This window comes from Heteronotia binoei, chromosome 2 (assembly GCF_032191835.1).
Source record: "Heteronotia binoei isolate CCM8104 ecotype False Entrance Well chromosome 2, APGP_CSIRO_Hbin_v1, whole genome shotgun sequence".
Lineage (NCBI taxonomy): Eukaryota > Metazoa > Chordata > Lepidosauria > Squamata > Gekkonidae > Heteronotia > Heteronotia binoei.
Window position 1 is genome coordinate 142159880 of NC_083224.1, and position 20671 is coordinate 142180550.

At 42.8% G+C, this 20671-nt stretch overlaps 1 protein-coding gene across 1 annotated transcript in view; it reads right to left on the reverse strand.

The window, feature by feature from the left end:
- Nucleotides 1-15140: 15140 nt before the first annotated feature.
- The window catches only part of ZNHIT6 (zinc finger HIT-type containing 6), an 84704-nt gene continuing 79173 nt past the window's right edge, over nucleotides 15141-20671 (reverse strand). Inside the window, exon 10 of the mRNA XM_060232150.1 lies at nucleotides 15141-15350. Within this exon, the coding sequence (XP_060088133.1) occupies nucleotides 15274-15350 (77 nt within the window). The 3' untranslated portion in view covers nucleotides 15141-15273. The remainder of the gene's footprint in view (nucleotides 15351-20671) is intronic.

Sequence of the window (20671 nt, forward strand, 5' to 3'; positions counted from 1 at the left end):
GAAGAGAATGCCACTGGAAGAATACAGAAGAAAAGCAGGATGTTGTTTGTTTTCATAGGTCATATATTACAGAAGATGCTACCAAGATTTTAAAGTTTCTGAGCAGGGCTGGCTCAAGTCATAGTGTTGCTTGCAGCAAAGATAAATTTTGCTGCTTTCACAGCTAGTAGTTTGCAGGATCTTGGCAACTGTAGTTATTGGGAGGGAGAATTAAAGAAACTCCAACAGAACTCTCAGCAAAGTACAATAGCCAGGATTCTTTGGAGGAAGCCATGACAGTTCAACTGGTACAAGCATTATACATGTTTGAGGAATAGATAGGTATTTTCCGCCTCTGCATGTGGCTCACGGCTTCCTTGTGAACTTCCACTCACTTTACTGAACCAGCTGAAATCCACAAGGGGCCACCCTTGTCCTATAGTAACAAAATGACCCCCCAACCCACATTCAATAGACAGCAGCTTATCTCAGCTGATTTATTAGTGGGTGTTAATGTGTTATCAATAAGCAAAAAGCTGGAACTGTGATTGCCACCCTTCCCCCCACTGCCTCCTTCTGAGATTACAATTTACATGAAGAATTTTATGCTGTCATATTAGAGGCTAAGCAGGAAACACACACACACACAGCTAGACAGTTAGTCTTCACCCACCTCACTCTCTGTGAAAGAATGCAAGAATTACCTTGTATTGTCCCCAAAACCTTAACACAAACCTACAAATCTCTGCGTACATGTATATTCTGAACCACACTGCTACATCTGTAATACTTGTAATCATTCACAAAATAAAACTATGTATGACATTAATATAGATTATTTCCAGGGCAGAAGCACGCAAGTACCCAAAGCAAATGTAAACTCAAGACTTCCCACAGCAGTGTGGTAGCAGTGGAGGTTTTTCAAAGTACAATAATCAACAAGAATGTGCATAGACATCCATTCTAGGACTGAAGGAAGGTCATCAAAAGTTCAGTTTGTAAAACAGAATCCCAGAATGGGATTGCTGAACAAACTTTAACAACAATTGTGATAATCACTTCTGCTTACCTACAGTTTCCAGGTCAGATTGTCAACTGCAAAGACAATCACAAGCCATTCTCAAATCTACAACATTTGCAACATAGCTTCACCTTGCCCAGATTATCCATCCTCTTGGCACAATATAAATTGGGTGGTTTTTCCACAAGGTAAATTATTTTTAATCTGTAACCAGTTTAATAAATTACATTTTGGTCTCACTACTCTCTTGGTCAGCTATAGCAGGGGTGGCCAACGATGTTTTTGCCTACAACTCCCACCAGCCTCAGCCAGCATGGGCAATGGCTGGGGCTGATGGGAGTTGTAGGCAAAAAACATCTGGAGAGCTATCGTTGGCTACCCCTGAGCTATAAAGAGAGGACTCAATACTTCTGTTTTGGGACTGATACCACAGAGAAGCCACTGCAGAGTTACCTTTAGACTCAAACCACAGGTGGGTTGTGGATCTTGGCTATACTGATAGAGCGGTAACAGTGAAAAGTATTCTGTTAGAACTATGTCGTCAGAGACTGGCTGTGTGTGTGGCAAGAATGGGACTAGCCAGCAGGTCCTAAACTACAAATCAGTTAATCTGGAGAGCTTCCAACACTGGACAGAAACTTCTTAAGGAATTAAATTCTCCTTTGGGAAGTTTGTGTTATATACCTCATCTTCCTGTAGATTAGTCCTTCATCAAAGTGGCAACACTCAATTTATGATGATCTGCACCCAAACAAAGCAGATTTTCTCTCTGCTTGTTGTGTCATCTGACTAGTGTGGCATGAATACTCAATATCTCTGATTGGAGACAATGCCAATTCAAGGATCTACTAGAGTGCTGACAAGATGTGCCAGCTTCCTGCAGACAGTGCCTTTTGAGTAAATACTAAATGCATATGGAAATGGAGACAAAGTTACAAACTATTTGTGCTGGGGAAGTCTTCCAGTGGACAGAACTAACATTATGAATAGCTTCAATAGTTAAGGAAGGAAGGTGGAAGTTCACCAAACACTGAAAAGTACTAATGTTAATAACTCTGGAGACATTCCACATGCACTGTCAGATGATTGCTGGGAACAACAGGGTTTGACTTCATCTGCAACACAGATGTAGCAGAAAACCAATTTGGAGGATTGAAGGCAGTCAAACTACTCTAGGGAGGGGCTGCAGCTCAGCAGAAGAGCATCTGCCTTTGTTGCAGATTCAATCCCTTGCACCTCCAGCTAAAAGGATCAGGTAGCAAAACCCTGGGGAGCAAGTGTCAGAGCTGATAATACTGATTTTGATAGACCTAATATGAGGCACCTGTTAGTGACCATGTGCTCTGCACTCTTTCTGTGGCCAGTGGCCACATTCGATGCTCAAAGAATAGTCACCTTGCAAGCAGAGTGAATAGCCAAAAAGTCTTTTTTCCCAGATGTTTTGTTGGAACCTAGGATGGCAAACCAGACTAGAAACTCATGAAGGTTTCCAACTGACTAACAACGATTCTGCAAGTTTATGATGCATGGAGGGAAGTTACTAGGTTGTTTTTTTTTGGGGGGGGGGGGTTTGCATCAATAGTGACTCAAAATTGTGGGTCATTGTTAGTGTCAATTGGAAATATTCCATAGGAGAAAGATAAAAAAGACAATGAAAAACATGAAAGGGCAGGCAGGTGAACTCAGTGTGCATGGGTTTTAACCTACAGTCTAGTACATAGGTGTCAAACTCATTTGTTATGAGAGTCATATCTGACCTAAATGTCACTGTTGGGCTGGGCCACGCATGCCATAAAATGTAACACAAGATACAGAGATATAAAACTTTATAAAGGTGACTTCAGATGTTGAATGACAATAGCAGGCTTGATAGGATTTGGTGTGATATACAGAGGGGTAGTAGGTGTGCAGATACCAGCATTGGTAATAAGACAGGAACCTAAGTCATTTCATCTAGGAAGATTCAGTCCAGGAGAATGCAAAGAATAAATGGACATAAGTCTGATATTAGAAACCACAACATTCAGTTGCTGACCTAAGAGTAGCAGTGCTCTTACAAAGGAATTTCAAATGGAGCTCTTTGTGAGCCTGTGTGTGAGAGAGAGAAAGAGAGGGGGGAGGGAGGCAAGAAATGAGAAGCAGGAAGCAAAGAACCACTGAGGGAGCTGAGGAAAAAGCAAGCTATGGTATTACTGCAAGAGCAGCCTTGGAAAAAAGAAGCAGCAAGTTGCTCAGGGGAGGGATTTGGCCTGCAGGTCACATTTTTGATACCCCTGGTCTAGTGCTAGCAAGTCTCCCAGAGTAAATTTCTATTATCCACCCCCCACCCCCTGTCTGCAGAATCAGGTCACTAGAAAAGATTAGGTGCTTGATTTTTTGTATCTATTTATGCTTGTGTGAGATCAGCAAGATTTTGGCCAAGCATTAAGCTATTGATATTCTCTTTCTCTTCTCTAGACAGCATTTAATCATTGCCCCATTTATTTATCTTTAAGGAGGGTGGCATCACAAATCCAAATATAACACCTACTGGTAGAAAAGGGTGCAAGACAGTTTTTTTCTTGCAGATCTATCCAAGATTCCATTACTTTTTGAACTATAATGGTTCTTCACCAGGGGATAGTGACTTGTTTTAAAAATCTCACTTCATGCTTTCCAGGAGTTGTGTAACAGCCATTTCCTACATAAAGTTGTTTCCTACACTTGTGAATCATTTTGTGCTGTAATCTTAAAAAAAATCTGTTTGTAACAGTAGAACTTTCCCTCTAGATAACAGGACCCACTCCAGCATCCTTCACAATCCAAGCAGAAAAAAAATATTAGATCATGTCTGCACAATACAATCTTGTTGGTATGAGAAGCAGCTATGAAATACATAGCCCCATTTCAGAAGGAAGGTAACTTAGTTCTTCTGTGTTACAAATCTCTGAATTATCACACCGTGCCAATCGTCTATAATCCCAGCAGTGGCAGTCTCCTTTTATCCCTTGATGTGTCAGTCAAAACATTATGCATTCCAAAAGGTGTATTCATAATCATAAAGCAAATGTATCAAATGGTAAAAGAAATAAAACAGAAGGAATGTGTTCAAGAGATTAAGGCCAAAATCAATGACACAAAATAAAATGTAATGAAGGCCCAGCTGTCAATTGCCTTTGTGTTAAGGCCTGAGGCCTCAAAAGCAGGCCAACTGCCTTCTGTTCAAGCAGAGGGCACACAAGGTTATAGGTGGCCAGGCCAGGGGAACTCCACATGCCTGCATGCCATTCAGTATTGTTCCATGGAATTTGCACAGCAGGGTAGATGGGAATTTGGAGACTAGCCAATGCTGGGAAACCTGCACAAATCTTTCCAGCCTTTGGTTTCTGAAAAAGCCAGGAAGCTTCTTGTCTGCATCATAGTCTGCTCAGAGCCTGCATGGAAGTCCCAACAAAAAATCCTAATTGTTGCATAGGGACAGGAGTTTGAGATGTACAAGTAGATAGAGATGCAATCATCACAGTACTTTCCCAGCTGTGAAAGAAAACAGGAACAGGCAATAGTAGTTAATTGTAAATATTCTCAGAAGCAGCTGGCTGGATTTTAATAAACTCACAATGCCATAGTCTGCCAGTCACAGATTGCCGAACATCAGGTATTTTATTTCTTTGACTGGTATTTTTTTCCCCTTGGATTTGGAATCAGGTGTTCAGATGCACACTGGACCTTGGGGGTGACAGGGAAGAACTTATTCCCTGAACAGCCTGATCTACTAGTCTCTTTCACCTTAGCCCTCTTGCTGACTCATCAGAAGTCATAAGAACATAAGCCCATCCAGTCCAACACTCTATGTCACACAGTGGCGCATATATATATATATATATATATATATATATATATATATATATATATATATACACACACACACACACACATATACACACACACATACACACACACACACACACTGTGGCTAATAGCCACTGATGGACCTCTGCTCCATATTTTTATCCAATCCCCTCTTCAAGCTGGCTAAACTTGTAGCTGCCACCACCTCTTGTGGCAGTGAATTCCACATGTTAATCACCCCTTGGGTGAAGAAGTACTTCCTTTCATCCGTTTTAATTTGACTGCTCAGCAATTTCATTGAATGCCCACGAGTTCTTGTATTGTGAGAAAAGGACTTCTTTTTCTACTTTCTCCATCCCATGCATAATCTTGTAAACCTCTATCATGTCACTCCGCAGTCGACGTTTCCCCAAGCTAAAGAGCCCCAAGCGTTTTAATCTTTCTTCATAGGGAAAGTGTTCCAAACCTTTAATCATTCTAGTTGCCCTTTTCTGCACCTTTTCCAATGCTATAATATCCTTTTTGAGGTGCGGTGATCAGAATTGTACACAGTATTCCAAACGAGACCTCACCATCGATTTATACAGGGGCATTTCTTTTCAATTCCCTTCCTAATAATTCCCAGCATGGTGTTGGCCTTTTTTATTGCAAACGCACACTGTCTTGACATTCTCAGTGAGTTATCTACCATGACCCCAAGATCTCTCTCTTGGTCAGTCTCTGCCAGTTCACAACCCATCAACTTGTATTTGTAGCTGGGATTCTTGACCTGTGTGCATTACTTTGCACTTGGCCACAATGAACTTCACCTGCCACTTGGCCACAATAAACCTCACCTGCCCACTTACCCATCCTCAACAGATCCCTTTGGAGTGCCTCACAATCCTCTCTGGTTCTCACCACTCTGAACAATTTAGTGTCATCTGCAAACTTGGCCACTTCACAGCTTACTCCCAACTCCAGATCATTAATGAACAAGTTAAACAGCATGGGACCCAGTACTGAGCCCTACGGTACGTCACTGCTTACTGTCTTCCACTGTGAAGACTGCCAATTTATACTCACTCTCTGCTTCCTATTAATTAGCCAGTTTTTGATCCACAAGAGGACCTGTCCTTTTACTCCATAACTCTCGAGCCTACTAAGGAGCCTTTGATGAGGAATTTTATCAAAAGCTTTCTGGAAATCATGGTAAACAACATCTATTGGGTCCCCTTTGTCCACCCCCTCAAAGAACTGTAACAGGTTAGTGAGGCAAGATCTTCCCTCACAGAACCCATGCTGAGTATTCCTCAATAACCTGTGTTCATCAATGTACCTACTCATTCTGTCCTTGATAATGCTTTCTACCAACTTTCCCAGTATTGAAATCAGACTGACTGGCCTGTAATTCCCCGGATCTCCTCTGGAACCCTTTTTAAAGATGGGGGTGACATTTGCTACCTTCCAGACCTCAGGAACAGAGGCAGATTTTAATGAAAGATTACATATTTTTGTCAGGAGATCCACAAGTTCAACTTTGGGTTCTTTCAGAACTCTTGGATGTATGCCATCCGGACCTGGTGACTTATTAGACTTTAATTCATCTATCAGTTGTAGGACCTCCTCTCTTCTCACCTTAATCTGACTCAGGTCTTTCAACACCCCTTCCAAAAGTAGTGGTTCTGGAGCAGGCAAACACTTCTCATCTTCCACAGTGAAGACGGAGGCAAAAAATTCATTCAGCTTCTCAGCCATTTCCCTATCCTCCTTCAGTAATCCTTTGACCCCTTGGTCATCCAAGGGCCCCACTGCCTCCCTGGGTGGTTTCCTGCTTCTAATATATTTGAAGAAATTTTTATTGTTGGTCTTTATGTTATTTTGCAATATGCTCCTCATAGTCCCTTTTTGCCTGCCTGATCACAGTCTTGCATTTGATTTGCCACAGCCTGTGTTCCCTTTTATTAATCTCACTTGGACTAGCATTCCACCGCTTAAAGGAGTCCTTACCTTTTACAGCTTTCATTACTTTGTTTGTTAACCATGCAGGCCTTTTCTTATACCTGTTTGTGCCTTTCCTAACTTGTGGTATATATTTTATCTGAGCTTCTAGGACTGTAGTTTCAAATAGCCTTCAAGCTTCCCCAAGAGTTTTGACTGTATTTACCTTTCCTTTCAGTTTCCTCTTCACATGCCTACTCATCTCAGATAATTTACCCCTTTTAAAGTTAAACGTGGTTGTGCTGGACTTTTGGGGCAACTCCCTATTTATACAAATGGTGAAATCAATAACGTTATGGTCACTGCTCCCAAGTGGTGTGATCACTTTTACATCTCTCACCAAGTCTTGGGCGTTACTTAGGACCAAATCCAGGATCCAGGTAGGTTTTGTGACCATCTGCTCCATAGCAGTCATTGAGAGCATCTAGAAACTCAGTCTCTTTCTCTCGACCTGAACACATATTGACCCAATCAATCTGTGGGTAGTTAAAATCACCTATGATGACAGTTTTTACGTTTAGCCGCTATCTTTAATCATTCCATCATATTATAATCGTCCTCTGTCTTTTGATTTGGTGGGCGATAACAAACACCCATAGTTAAACTTCCTTTGGGGCACTCTATTTCGACCCAAAGCATTTCTAGAAGGGAATCTAATTCTTTGACCTCAGTTTTACTGGACTGTATATTCTCTCTGACATACAGAGCCACCCCACCTCCAACCCTTCCCTCCCTATCCTTCCGATATAACTTATATCCAGGAATCACCATGTCCCACCGTGTCCCATAAGGCTCTTTTCCTTTCATACCTAGCCTAAACCTGCTAGGGGTCCAATACCTAAGCTGTCAGACATACACCATGCTATTGGCTATATATCATTCAAACCTCACATGACAGTCTGGAACTTGTCAGAACTTTCCCTGAGCTAAAACTGGTTCAGCCATTGCAGGGAATTAAATCTTCCTTTAAGAGGCTCTGGAATCAGCTCTAAAGCTCTGCCATATCCTACCAGACAAAGGAAAAGAAATGGTTGTCTCGATATGAATCTCTGGCCTTCTTTAAAAAGCACTGACTCATAACTTAACTAGCTTGTGTCATCTGGTCATACAAAAACTAGGGATGCCAGCCTCCCCTGGAATTATAGTTCATCTCCAGACTAAAGATACCAGTTCCTATGGAGAAAATGAAGGTTTTGGAGGGTGGACTTTGCGGCATTGTACTCACTGAGGTCCTTGTCCTCCCTGGATTCCATCTTCAAATCTCCAGCAGTTTTCCAGCTTGGATCTGACAACCCTACCCACTACCCACCGTTGGCCAGAGGGGCCTGGCAACCCAACACCAAACACATGCTGATTATTAACTGAAAAATACTGCTTGGAGCAAAAAGCAAAGATGGAGATGGTTTTCAGTTACTGGCAAGGAATTTGTGTGGAGGAGCAGTCAGTCATGCAAACCAACCCCCTCTCAAGCCTGTAGTTTAAAATGATATAATCCAAACTATAAGCACTTTAAGAACGAGGTCTTTGCTATTATGTGAATGTGCCCAGCATACACTTTCCGTTGCATTTACATTAACCCCCAACAGGTATAAAATAATTTCCTGCCCATTGAACATATTGCACTTCAAGCACAATGCAGAGGCTCTTTTTACTTTCCCCTCTTCCCTATGGATGCATTGCATTCTGTTGTATCAAAAATACATGTATTATTTCATTTGTATCCTGCCTTTCTCCCCAGAGAGAAATTGCTGAATTACAAATTATTATGAAACTTGGAACAAACGCCTCTCCAGGACTGAACAGGGACATTGGTTTTTTATCTCATTACATATGCTAAACCCACTCTCAGTGAGTATAGCTATACATCCCCAGTATTCCAATGTATTTCTCTTTTATAATAGTGTATCAGAATAACGTTTTATGTTGACATACTCAAATAAGGGATATTGGCTATTTATCTTATTACATATACTTAACCCAATTTCATTTTATGTACTCTTGTTTTCTAATGGCAGACTAGAATGATGTTTTATATGTATAGATTGATGTTGATAAGTTGATTGAGTGGACTACAAGTTGGATATACATGTCCTTTTGTGATTCACCTAGATTTGCAGAAACACCATTTGGCAGAGAATTTTATTACCTTTTATGGTTTTCCAGACCAAAAGGCCTAGCCACACTGTTTTATGTGACCATGTGACCAGTTAGTTTGCCAGACTGCTTGTATTTCAGCTCACAATACCTGATCCCCTCATCTGATGAAGTGTGCTTAAGAGAGCGCACGAAAACTTACATTCTGAATAAAAATTGGTTGGTCTTAAAGGTGCACTTGATTCCTGCTTTGTTCTCTGTACTATACTTCATGTACTTGGGTACATGAAAACTCAATTCTTCCTACCTTAAATTTAAAAAGAGGTTTGACTCAATGGAACTATGATTTGACAATATTGGTGATGAGTATATTTAACAAAAAAATCAGTAAAATCAAATGGTTCTGCCAGACAATGAATAATACAGTTTGGCAGGAAAACATCTACCTAATATTGTTTTCCTAACTTTTTAAAATCTACAACTACCTATTCAATTTTAGCATGCATATAGTGCAATTTATTGTTTGTTTGTCTTGCATACATCTGATTTCCCTCTACTTCTCTGCAAAGACCATGAAACAGAAACATATGCTCTTCCATAGCAACATGCTAATACAAACACAGACTAATCTTTGTTCACTGGAGTACACAGTTCGGTTTTTTTTCTTATTAACACAATCTGCATCTGCATACAGCTCAACTAAATTCCATAGCAACCATACAAATACAAATGACTGTCTTTAACAAAACGTTTTCCGGGAAATAGCTTGGAACATAAAAAGTTAGAATACACTATTTGTAAGTAAACACAGCTTGGATTGGGTAGCTCTACTGGCTGAAAATGTATTCTTCTGTGCCCATCTGCTTGAAAGAAGATAATCTGAGTCCTTAATTTTTTGTAAACTTGAAAAATTACAATTTCATTGGCGTTTTGCAAATGAGGCTTTGTGATGCTAATTTTGTTATTTTCGCAAAATAACAGATTCAGATAGCATCTCTTATCAGGCACAGGTAAGCCTCACTGTATTATTCCAAACCCACATTTTGAAACCACCCTTTAAATCAAAGTATGTAACTTTTATTCATTCATTCACAATATTTATTAGCCACTCTTCTACCTTACTGGAACTCAAGGCAGCTTACAATATAAATAATAACAAAATACATTAAAAACACTAGAGCAAAGTTTGAGCCCAGTGGCCGATGAAGTTCTGGGTATAAATTTTCATATGTATGCACACTTCTTTAGATACCACTAGTTAAATTAAAAATAAATATCACTAGTTAAAATCAATAATTTAGAAACTGCCAGTACATAGAACTAATCAAATGCCATCTTGAATAACAATCATTTCAGCTGCCTTCTTAATATCAAGAGTTTGGGGGGGGGGGCAGATGTACTTTCCTGCTGCTGAGAAGGCTCTCTCTCATGTGTATTCACCAGATGAGCTTCTTTGGTCAACGGAACAGACAAGAGGGCCTCTTCCTGTGAATTTAGTTTGCAGGCAGGAATGTATGGGATAAGACCTTCAGATACCCTGATCCCAAGCCATGTAGGGCTTTAAAAGTCAAAATCAACACCTTGAACTAGGCTTAGGTACAGACCTGAAGCCAGTGTAATTGCTGTAGGATAGGCATCCCATCATGATCCTGTTAAGTGGCCCTGGCCAGCGAACTAGCTATAGTGTTCTGCACTAACTTCAGCCTCCAATCTCTTCAAGGGTAGCCTCAAGCAAAGCACATTGCAAAAGTCCAGTCTAGATGTAACAAAGTCATGGATCACTATTGCTATATCAGACTAGGTCAGGATTGGATACAGCTTGTATACCAGCTGAAGCTGGGCAAAAGCACTCTGAACTGCAGCAGCCACCCCATTTTGTAAGGTGGCCTCTGTGTTGAGCAGCACCCCCAACAGTTGTCCAGTTTGACTGGCAGCTCTAAGCCAATCATGGAGCTCCCATTCTGCTCTATAGGAGCAGACACTCTGCCTCCATTGCTTCCACTTTGCAGTGTGAAGAGAGGAGTTAGTTGTCATGAAAACTGAAGCTGAGCTTTCCTGGAGGCACCTGCTTTGGGGGGCTATAATTCAGACATTCCAAATCCAATCTTTGCCAAACTTGGAGGACCGGTGGAGGAGAGCCTGCTAAAGACTACCCGTGAGTTTTATACCTCCCAAACCAACAAACCAGTTTTGGCAACCATATGAATCACAAAATGAACCTCCAGTTCAGGCAATCAAAAGAACCATGAACCACCATTTTCCTATTCCATGCCCATCTCTGAAAAACAACACATACTGAATCCAACAAAATCACATCACAAAGCTCACAGGAAGGCCTATGAAGCAGTGATGACCATGGCATAGAAATGTAACTCCTCCGCTAATCACTGCATCTGTCAGTTCACAACCATCCTAACTGTTTGGTATCTTGATATCTATTGATGCCTAAATATGTATTTGATGCATTTGTAATGCATTTGCAAAGGTTTTTTTGCTGAAAAAATCTCCTGAATACACTGTGACTTAAGATTCCAGATGCAAACTGGATCAGGCAGAAGAGATACCAAATGCATTCTCTGGCTGTTTATGGATTATTTTGACCCATTACTGTGATGGATGTTACAGGATCCTGAGATCTATGAATGCTACCGGATTTCTGGATCCTTGTCCATTCTGGTTGCTGAAATCATGTAAGGATCACAAAGATCTGTCACTGATGTCTATCAAATCAATCACTGACTCACAACATCTTCCTCTGGCCACTCAGAGAGGCAATCATCCATCCCCTGCTTTAAAAAAAAAACTCCTACAGAAAAGTAATCACACTGTCTCTGATTTGCTCTTTCTGAGAAAAATTAGAATTTTACTAATTTCATTATGTAATTATTTTGAGTCACAGTGAGAAAGGCAGTCTATAATTAGCAAAGAAAAGTAAAATGTTAAGGGCATACTAAGTGACTTCCATGTGTCACTTATATGTCAATTATATGATTCTAACAAGGTAATTTATATTTTTTCTCACCTTCACAGTTTAAAAAAAAGTGGATCTCATCAACAACAGCAGCAATTTATGCATTCTTTTTGCCCTTCAGAAAGCTGTTTGTTTGAGCAACAGAATCCTCTTTTCAGCAGGTGGTGGAGATGTTTCAGTAAGGTAACTAAGATTTCAGAAAGGTAACTAAGAGTCAAGGTAAGGTCCAAATTCTTTACTCCACCCTTCATAGTGCCTCCGATAGGCAATATTATGGACCTGTCTGCAGCCAGACGGTACTTGGCTAGAGACCAGTGGTCTCACTCAGGAAAAGCTGTATAGCATATCCTAGTCCTACCTAGAATTCTCTGCATTTGCAGCTGAACTAACAGACAGACTACAAGACATGTTTGGTTCTATTTGGACTTCCACCAAAATTGTATGTTGCCTGTGTTGGTCTGAAGCAGAACAAAGTTGGGGTCCAGTGGCACCCTTAAAACGAACAAAGTTTTATTCAAAAATGAGCCTTCATGTTGAATAAAACTTTGTTGGTCTTAAAGGTGCCACTGGACTCTTAACAACAAATAATACTTAGTCTTTCATACAAGGACAATGAGCTAATGTTTATTTAATACTTTGAAACTGCAAGTGTACCAACAAGAGCTGAACTTGCTATTACCACAGCACTTTTTCCAGTGCTTTGTCCAATCTAGTTTTAAATGACTCAGTTAATGATATGCTCTCCATTTCCCTGGGGAGACCATTGCACAGAACAGCTGAACAAGTGGTCAAGGTTTTTAGGCTGATTATCCAAAATCTGTCATCTGCTTATTTTTTTCTGAATTGAAGCCCATTTTGAGCCATCTGGCAGGTGTGGCTGCAGCACATCACTTTCTATACAATGCAGCCTGCCCAAAGGATCAGGTAGCCAGCAACATCTGAGTGGGATACAGGTGACGATGCATGGAAAAAGAGGCCAGAGTCACGCTGGACCATTAAATTCAGTTTCATAACACAAAGCAAATACAATTTGATAACATTTAAGATATTCCACAGTAGACATAATTTTTGATCTGCAGAAAATTCACATCGTGCAAATATTTATGGATTTTAGGATTTTTTTCAAAGTTATTAGTTAAACAATTCACTGCTTTATTTTAAGGACCACAGTCCTGGTACAGACCCCTAATAATGATGGCTGGTTATTTGCTGGCTATACTTTAAACAGTGTTCCTCTATCTGCATCCAAGTGAGTGTACTCCAAACATGGTCCCAAGAGTGGCATAGAAAAACCACTTGCTATTTGGCATGAAAACTCCTGAAATGCTCTTCATCTCTTGTGCTATTACAAAACAATTTAGCTCACTCAATTCTCCTCTCTCTGGGATATTAGAGCAGTGGCCCCCAACCTTTCTGGCCCGAGGGACCGGCCCCAGGGCCAGCAGGGTGGGGGCACCGAATTCGGCTTCTCCCCAGCCTACCCTGCCCCCTAGGCCCCAGGAAGGGGTGGTGAAGTGCCGCCTTCCCAGGCTCTTTGAAGGCCGACACCCCTCCCCACTGATTGGCGGGAAAAACTCGCCGAGGGCTGGGCTCCTATGTCCCTCTGGTGTGCTCACAATCAACGCTGGGGGCAGCAACTGCGAGCAACCCACTGAAAAAGTGGCGCTGCCCTTGCCTCCTCCCCACTTCTTCCCTGGGTGTGGGACGGAAGTGGGGAGGAGGCAAGGGTGGTGCCGCTTTTTCAGCAGGCTGCTTGTCACTGTTGCCCCCAGCACAAATTGTGAGCACACCAGAGAGGCATAGGAACCCAGGCTTTGGTGCATTTTTCCCGCTGTTCAGTGCAGGGGGTTTGGGGACCCCTGCATTAGAGGACCATGGTTGCTAGAGGTATTAACGAGTTACTGTGACATTCTTCCAAGGAGAAGCAGGGAACCTCCACTGAGGAATCCAATGGGTCTAAGACAGCAACACCAATGGTGTTGGATCCAGTCACATATCTTTCCTCCTCCTTCACACAACTATTTCTTAGCCTGGGAAAGTTGATTCCTGGAGTCACTGGACCCATCTAGAGTAATAGCATCTGGGTTGGCGGTCTGCAGTGGGCAAAATTGGGCTTCCTGCTTCTTGTGTCAGCAGTATATGACAGAAGAGGGGGAAAGATTATCTAACACCCCCCCTCCCACTACACTCAATGACTGGTGTGGCTGTTACTCCATTTGGGTAACACAAATTTGATAATCTACTTTCCCAGGTTTGGAAGAGGCTTTTGGGGGAGAGAAAGGTGGGTAGGTTTAGCAAGCTTTGCATGAGTGGATCACTGGATCCACCCCATTATATCCACACTAATTATATCTGCATAAGACCATACAGGTAAGGTAAGGTAAATTTATTTTTGTATCCCGCCCTCCCCCGCCAAAGGCAGGCTCAGGGCGGCTCACAGACATGGAACAACCATGATTACAGAACCTAAACAATTTTTTCTATTTTGAACCTGAGTTCTAAATAAGTTCATTTGTGTCTATAAAAGGAGTGTTGCACATTCACTGCTGAGTGAGCAGCATCAGGTTGCTTTTGTCCCATATGCAGCAACCCAAGTCTCATTATTAAGTGTGCACATGTAGAAGGAAACTAGATGAAATCAGATAATGGGTTGTTTTCCTCCAGCAGTGGTCATTTTTGCTCCCTCCCCTCTCCCCATTATGACTTGTCTTGTTCTTGGGTGGGGCAGTCAAATGGTTTGCGTTTGGTGGCTAAATTTCCTTAGATTTCTTTAGTTGTCTCTAATACATGAGGATTTTTATTGCATTATGAGAATAGGATGATTAACTGCTTCAGCCAAGAAGCAAAACACCAGTTTATCCCTTGCTACAATAACCTCTTAAGATAATTACAAATGGATTTTCAATATGGATGTCTCTCTGACATGTACTTTCTCTGTGCTTTAAATGCTTAAGTTTTATCATCAGCATAAAGCTACTTTATGGGATTTCAGCCCACTGGATAATCTAACTGTCAGCAATCTTCAAAGGACTCATTCTGAAGTACTTCTGTCCCCTGTTGCCTGAGAGTTCTTTAACTGGAGAAGCTGGGGTGAATCTGGAGTCATCAACATTAGTATCTCCTTTACAATACATCTAAACAGGGATTAAGCCAAATGTTGAAAAAGAAAGTTTACTGAAAGCATCTTTACAGGTGTTCAGTGCTTGGCACATAAATCCTGTAAAATCTTCCAATTTTTCCAGCAGTTTTCAAAAAAAGAAACTTAAGTTAGTGCATTAAATTTAATAGGTATGTTTGGATCAACATCTTTCTGTTTTCAAGTACAACACATTAAAAAACATTCAAAATATACCAGCCTAATATACAAAGGTTATCTGTATAGATAGCTGCTCCATTTTTTTCAGGAACTATCTCGGATTTCTCCTTCTTCTTCAGATGAGCTTTCCTCAACTAAGTCTTGACTGAGTTTCTCAGCATCTACAGTGGAGGGAAAAAATCAGCTTTCACACAAGTTTTTCGGTTTGCATTTTCATAAATTTGTTTTATCTGTCCTGAGAAAAGTTATCAAATGGACCTTATCTTCTCCCCATACAAGGAATGGTTCTGACTAATTTCCATAGGAAAATAAAAGGGATAGAATGTAGAGGAAAATACACACTTAAAAATACACTAGATGTAATGTATACAAAATGTGACCGCCAACTTTTCTGGTTGAAATGTCTTTACTTTCATGTTCAGAATTTATTAACGTTATACAGATGCATTCTAAGTACAATCTATACATCTGATTTTCAACAGTCCCCTCTGCATACAGATACTTATTTCCACAGAGGGCAAATCTCAAACAAGTTTTTCTGCAAACTTGGGTGACCCCCCAGGTTTGTAGCAAAATCTAAAAACTTCAGGAAATACATTGGTGGGGTTTAAATTTCATCTCCAAAATAAAAAATAAAAAGTGTTGCTTGTGCAAGCTTGGAATGGCTCCCGGGCACTGCCACCACTGCTGGGATCAAAGGTAGGGGGTGGGGAAAAGAAGGGGGGATTGGCTTGGGTGGAGACAGACAGGGAAAGATGGAAGTACTGGCTTGGAGGGAGAGAAAGAGAATGATGAAGAAGGAGTGATTGGCTTAGTGGAGGGTTGCAAAGAAAAAGATGAGGGGATTGACGAGGGGATTGACTTGGAGAGAAAAGGAAAAGGGAAGATGTGGGAGAGGGAAGGAAGCATAGGTGGGGTAATGCCCCTTCCCTGCAAGTTTCTTGCAGGTCTCCACTTGTTATTCTCTAATCAGAAACTATACATTTTTGGTAACGCAAGAAATATTTTCTCATTAAGGCCTTCTGTGGTAAGATTTTTCTAATAAGCAGCATTTTACATCATATATACAAACAAGCACATTTGTGTTAAGCAGTATTAGTTAATAAAAACACCCTTGAGAAGCATTATGTGTTTTTCCTTTGCAACATGCAGTTTATATGTATTTTATTGCTGATGACTGCTGACCTCATCTAAGGAGGAGCTGTAGTGTTACAGCAGGAGAACCAGGGTGAGCTGGAGGGTAAAAGAGGGAGGCAGGAGTGACAAGCACATTGAGAAATGGTATGACATCACCACTCGGTGTGTTGGTCAGTCCTGGGACTCTGGACAGCTTGAACCTATAACATCTCTGGCTCTCAGGCATGCAAACACTCTGTTTACATGTTGAAATATACAAAACTACAATACAAGTATGTCATGTCAAAATACTGTTGAAAGGATTTAGTATGAAACAATCAGTTCTTAGTCATACTCTGCGTAAATCACAAGTTTAAATTGAAGAACTATACTGAATGACAATACAAAATACTGTTATATTGGTGTTTTGCTGTTAATGCTATATGAAATCATAATTGCTCTATAAGTATATTTTCTTTGTCTTATCCTTCCCTTATTATCAAAAAGACCCTTCCCAGAATGTAAAAACCAAGCAGCCCAGGCTCCCTGAGTTTCAGTTCAAACCTGTAGCAAAATGAAGTAATCATACCTTTCTTAGCGATATACTTTCAAGCCCTTCTGGTGCAGAGTTGTAGCTCTTCAGCCTAGTTGCAACTTCTGTCTCACCCTTACCCCACAGTGCTTGAGTTTGAACTCAAAGTGTCAGAAATCAAAGCCTGAGTCCCTGCTCTCTCTCTCTCTCTCAATCAATCAATCTATCAATATAAAAACAAGTGTCCTGACAGATCAGGTCCAGGTAACGGCTTCTTTGCCAACAAATAACAGAGTTTAATCGTCTCAGTGAGCCATTTTGAGAGCCTCTGAGACGAAATCCTGGAACCTAGCTTGGGAGCAGCATATGAAACAAAAAGCTGCTTGTCCTTACGAAAAATCTTTGAATGGTTCAAATAAAAAAGCAAAGCATGCTTAACGTCCAAAGCATGCAGCCTACGTTCCTCGTCCGAGGAAGGGTTAGGGTAAAAAGTGGGCAACCAAACTTCTAAATTGAGGTGGAACTGAGAGACCACCTTCAGAAGAAAACTAATGTCCGGAGCCAAGGAAACCCCAGCCTCTTGAAAAACAAGATAAGGATAATCACAATGCATTGCCGTGAGCTCTCCAACACGACGTGCTGATGTGATGGCAACCAAAAATGCAGTCTTCCATGACAGGAGCTGCAAAGAGCATGTGGCCATCGGCTCAAAGGGGCAACGAGTTAGTTTGTCCAGTACTAAAGTCAAGTCCCACAACTGTGGGGGCGATCTTGATGTTGGATGCAACCTAAACAACCCTTTCAAAAATTTCTTGGACTGAGGGTGTGCGAAAACAGAGTACCCCTCCACCGGATCATGGAAGTCAGTTATTGCCGCCAAATATACCTTGACGGAGGAGAACACCAGGCCCGCATCCACCAGCAAAAAATCAAAAATTGCCAACAATCCCACCCTGCTAGGTGAGACTGAAGGATCAACTAAGAACTCAGTAAATCTCCGCCACTTCCTGTCATAGGAAGCGTGGGTGGACAGTTTTCTGCTGTTCACAAGGACTTGCTGGACCCTGTCAGAGAACCCTACTGGTCGATGAACCACGCTGTCAGCTTCAGATGGGGCACGTTGTGATGGAATACATGCCCACCCTGAGCTGACAGAAGGTCCGGTTCTGCCGGGAACTGGTAGAAGATCCCCCCTGATAGTTGAAGCAGGATCGAGAACCAGTTCTGGCGAGCCCACCGGGGAGTCACCAGGATGCAGCATGGTCTCTCGCTTGCTATTTTGTTGACCACCTTCATCAACAATGGCAGAGGCAGGAACATGTAGAGGAACCGGGCCTCCCAAGGAAGCAGGAGCCCGTCTCCCAGAGAGGCTGGATCCACTCCCCCTCTGGAGCAGAACATGGGACATTTCTTGTTCTCGGCCGTGGCGAAGACATCCAGCTGCAGGTACGCCCAAAGCTGGAATACAGGCTTCAGAAAACACCACTGCAGTTCCCACTCGTGTGGGGAAGCCCCACCCCTGCTGAGGGAGTCTGCCTGTATGTTGAGGACCCCTGGAAGGTGTGCTGCCTTCACAAAGATGTCGTATTGTAGACACTCCAACCAGAGATCCATCGCCAATGCGCAGAGCCGACGAGACACTGTCCCTCCCTGCCTGTTGATGTAGCACAGGGCAGTGGTATTGTCCGTAAGCAGCGCTACAGTCTTCCCCGCCACCAGGGGGTGGAAAGAGCATAGAGCAAAGTGAACCGCCAGCAGTTCTAGGTAGTTTATGTGGAAGCATCTGTTGTGATAGTCACAGTAGGAGTCGGGAGGTTAAAGGGAGCTCCCTGACAGATGTTGTTCTCTGACTCCCACCACTGTAGCGCCTGGAGAGCCACAGTTGGGATGAAGAACCTCTTTCGACATGAGTCTCTGAGTGGGCGAAACTGGCGAAGAAACCACAACTACAGGCCTCTCATCCTCTGTTTTGCAAAAAGTAGCACACTTGTCGTCACCGCCATTAGCCCCAGCATCCGCTGAAGCTGCTGCGCTGTGCCCCACTTTCGCTTCTGTAGAAGTCGCACCAGACCGATAATGTCCCTCGCTCTCTGCGGAGGCAGATATGCACGATGCTGGTTCGTATCCACCAAAGCCCCTATGAACTGCACTGTCCTTGACGGAGTAAGGTGAGATTTCTCCAAATTGACCTGCAACCCCAAGATGTCGAGAAGACGTAGAGTGATGGCAATGTGTGTTGACAAACTTTCCCTCGACTTTGCCACAAGGAGCCAGTTGTCAATGTATGGAAAAACAATTCCCTGGAGACCGAGATGGGCAGCCACAACGCTCATCATCTTCGTAAACACCCGAGGTGCAGTGGACAGGCCGAACGGAAGGGCTTTGAACTGGAAGTGCTGGGAACCCACTGCAAACCGAAGGAAATGCCTGACTGCCGGATGGATGCTGACATGGAAGTAGGCATCCTTGAGGTCCAGGGTCGCCATACAGTCCCCTTGATTGATGTGGGGCAGGATTGTTTGCAGCGTGGACATTCTGAACTTCTGGTACAGAATAAATTTGTTCAGATTCCGAAGATCCATAATTGGTCTTAAGCCCCCGTCCCTCTTGGGGACCAGGAAGTAGCGAGAGTAAAAACCTCCCGTCCTGGCTTCCACCGGAACTCTTTCTATGGCTTGTTTCTGTAGGAGGTTGTTCACCTCTGCCAGCAGAGGTGGGGAAGGGGGAGTGGTGATCACCACGGATTGGTTCAGAATCTGAGCAAACTCTATTATGTAGCCTTCTTCTATGATGGACAGAGCCCACCTGTCTGTAGCAATCAACTCCCAGGCAGGTAGGAAAGGGTGGAGGCGGATAGATGTTGAACCAGTAGGGACGATGACATGTGCCACGAGAAAGTCAAAGGCCCTGCTTTTGAGGGCGGGCACCCTTGGATTTGCCAGTGGCCTGAGAACCATAACGGTTCCTGTTGTTGCCTGAGTACGATGGTCTGCTGTCAGGCTGGGTGGAACGAGGTTGTCATTGCTGTTTGGGCGAGAACTTCTGATAAGGCTTCTTGGCCCATGGTTTGTGCCACTGCTTCGCCTTGGGAGCTCTGGAGGTGGCCTGGACACCCAGGTTCCTGGAGGTCTTCAGGTTCTTATCTATCTCCTGCAGTGCATTGTCTGTGGTAGTGCTGAAAAGGCCATCCCCCTCAAAGGGCAAGTCCTCGACAAAGGCCCTAGTATCTTGCTGCAGGGCTGTTGACCGTAGCCATGAGTGCCGACGAATGCACACAGCGGACATGAGGGCCTTTGCCGACACATCCACCATGTGCTTTGCTGCAGCCAATTGTTGCTTGGCCACAGCAAAGCCTTCTTTCTGCAGCTTCCTAGCAGCAGCCTTTTTGTCTTCGCTCAGGGAAGAAAGGAGAGGGGTGAGTTGCTCCCATACAGAGAATTGGTATCTAGCCATGCAAGCTGCATAGCTAGATACCTTTACTCCTAGGGCCCCTGCAGAGTAGACCTTTCTTCCCATATTGTCCAGCTTTTTTCCCTCCTTGTCAGGTGGGGATGAGTGGACCTTACGTGCTTTAGAAGAAGAAGAGACGACCACTGAGTTCAGTTTCGAATGGGCGAAAAGGAACTCAGCACCTGTCTCCTGGACCCTATACATGTGGTCCAGCCTTCTAGATGACACCGGCGTAGAAGATGGTTTCTTCCAGGGCTCCTTGACTGCCTGCAGAATCACTTTGGTGACCGGCAAAGCGATTGCTGTGGACGTGTCCCTTTGCATAATGTCAAAGACATTATCATCCACGACGGGTTGTGGTTGGGTCACAGGCAGGGAGAGGGA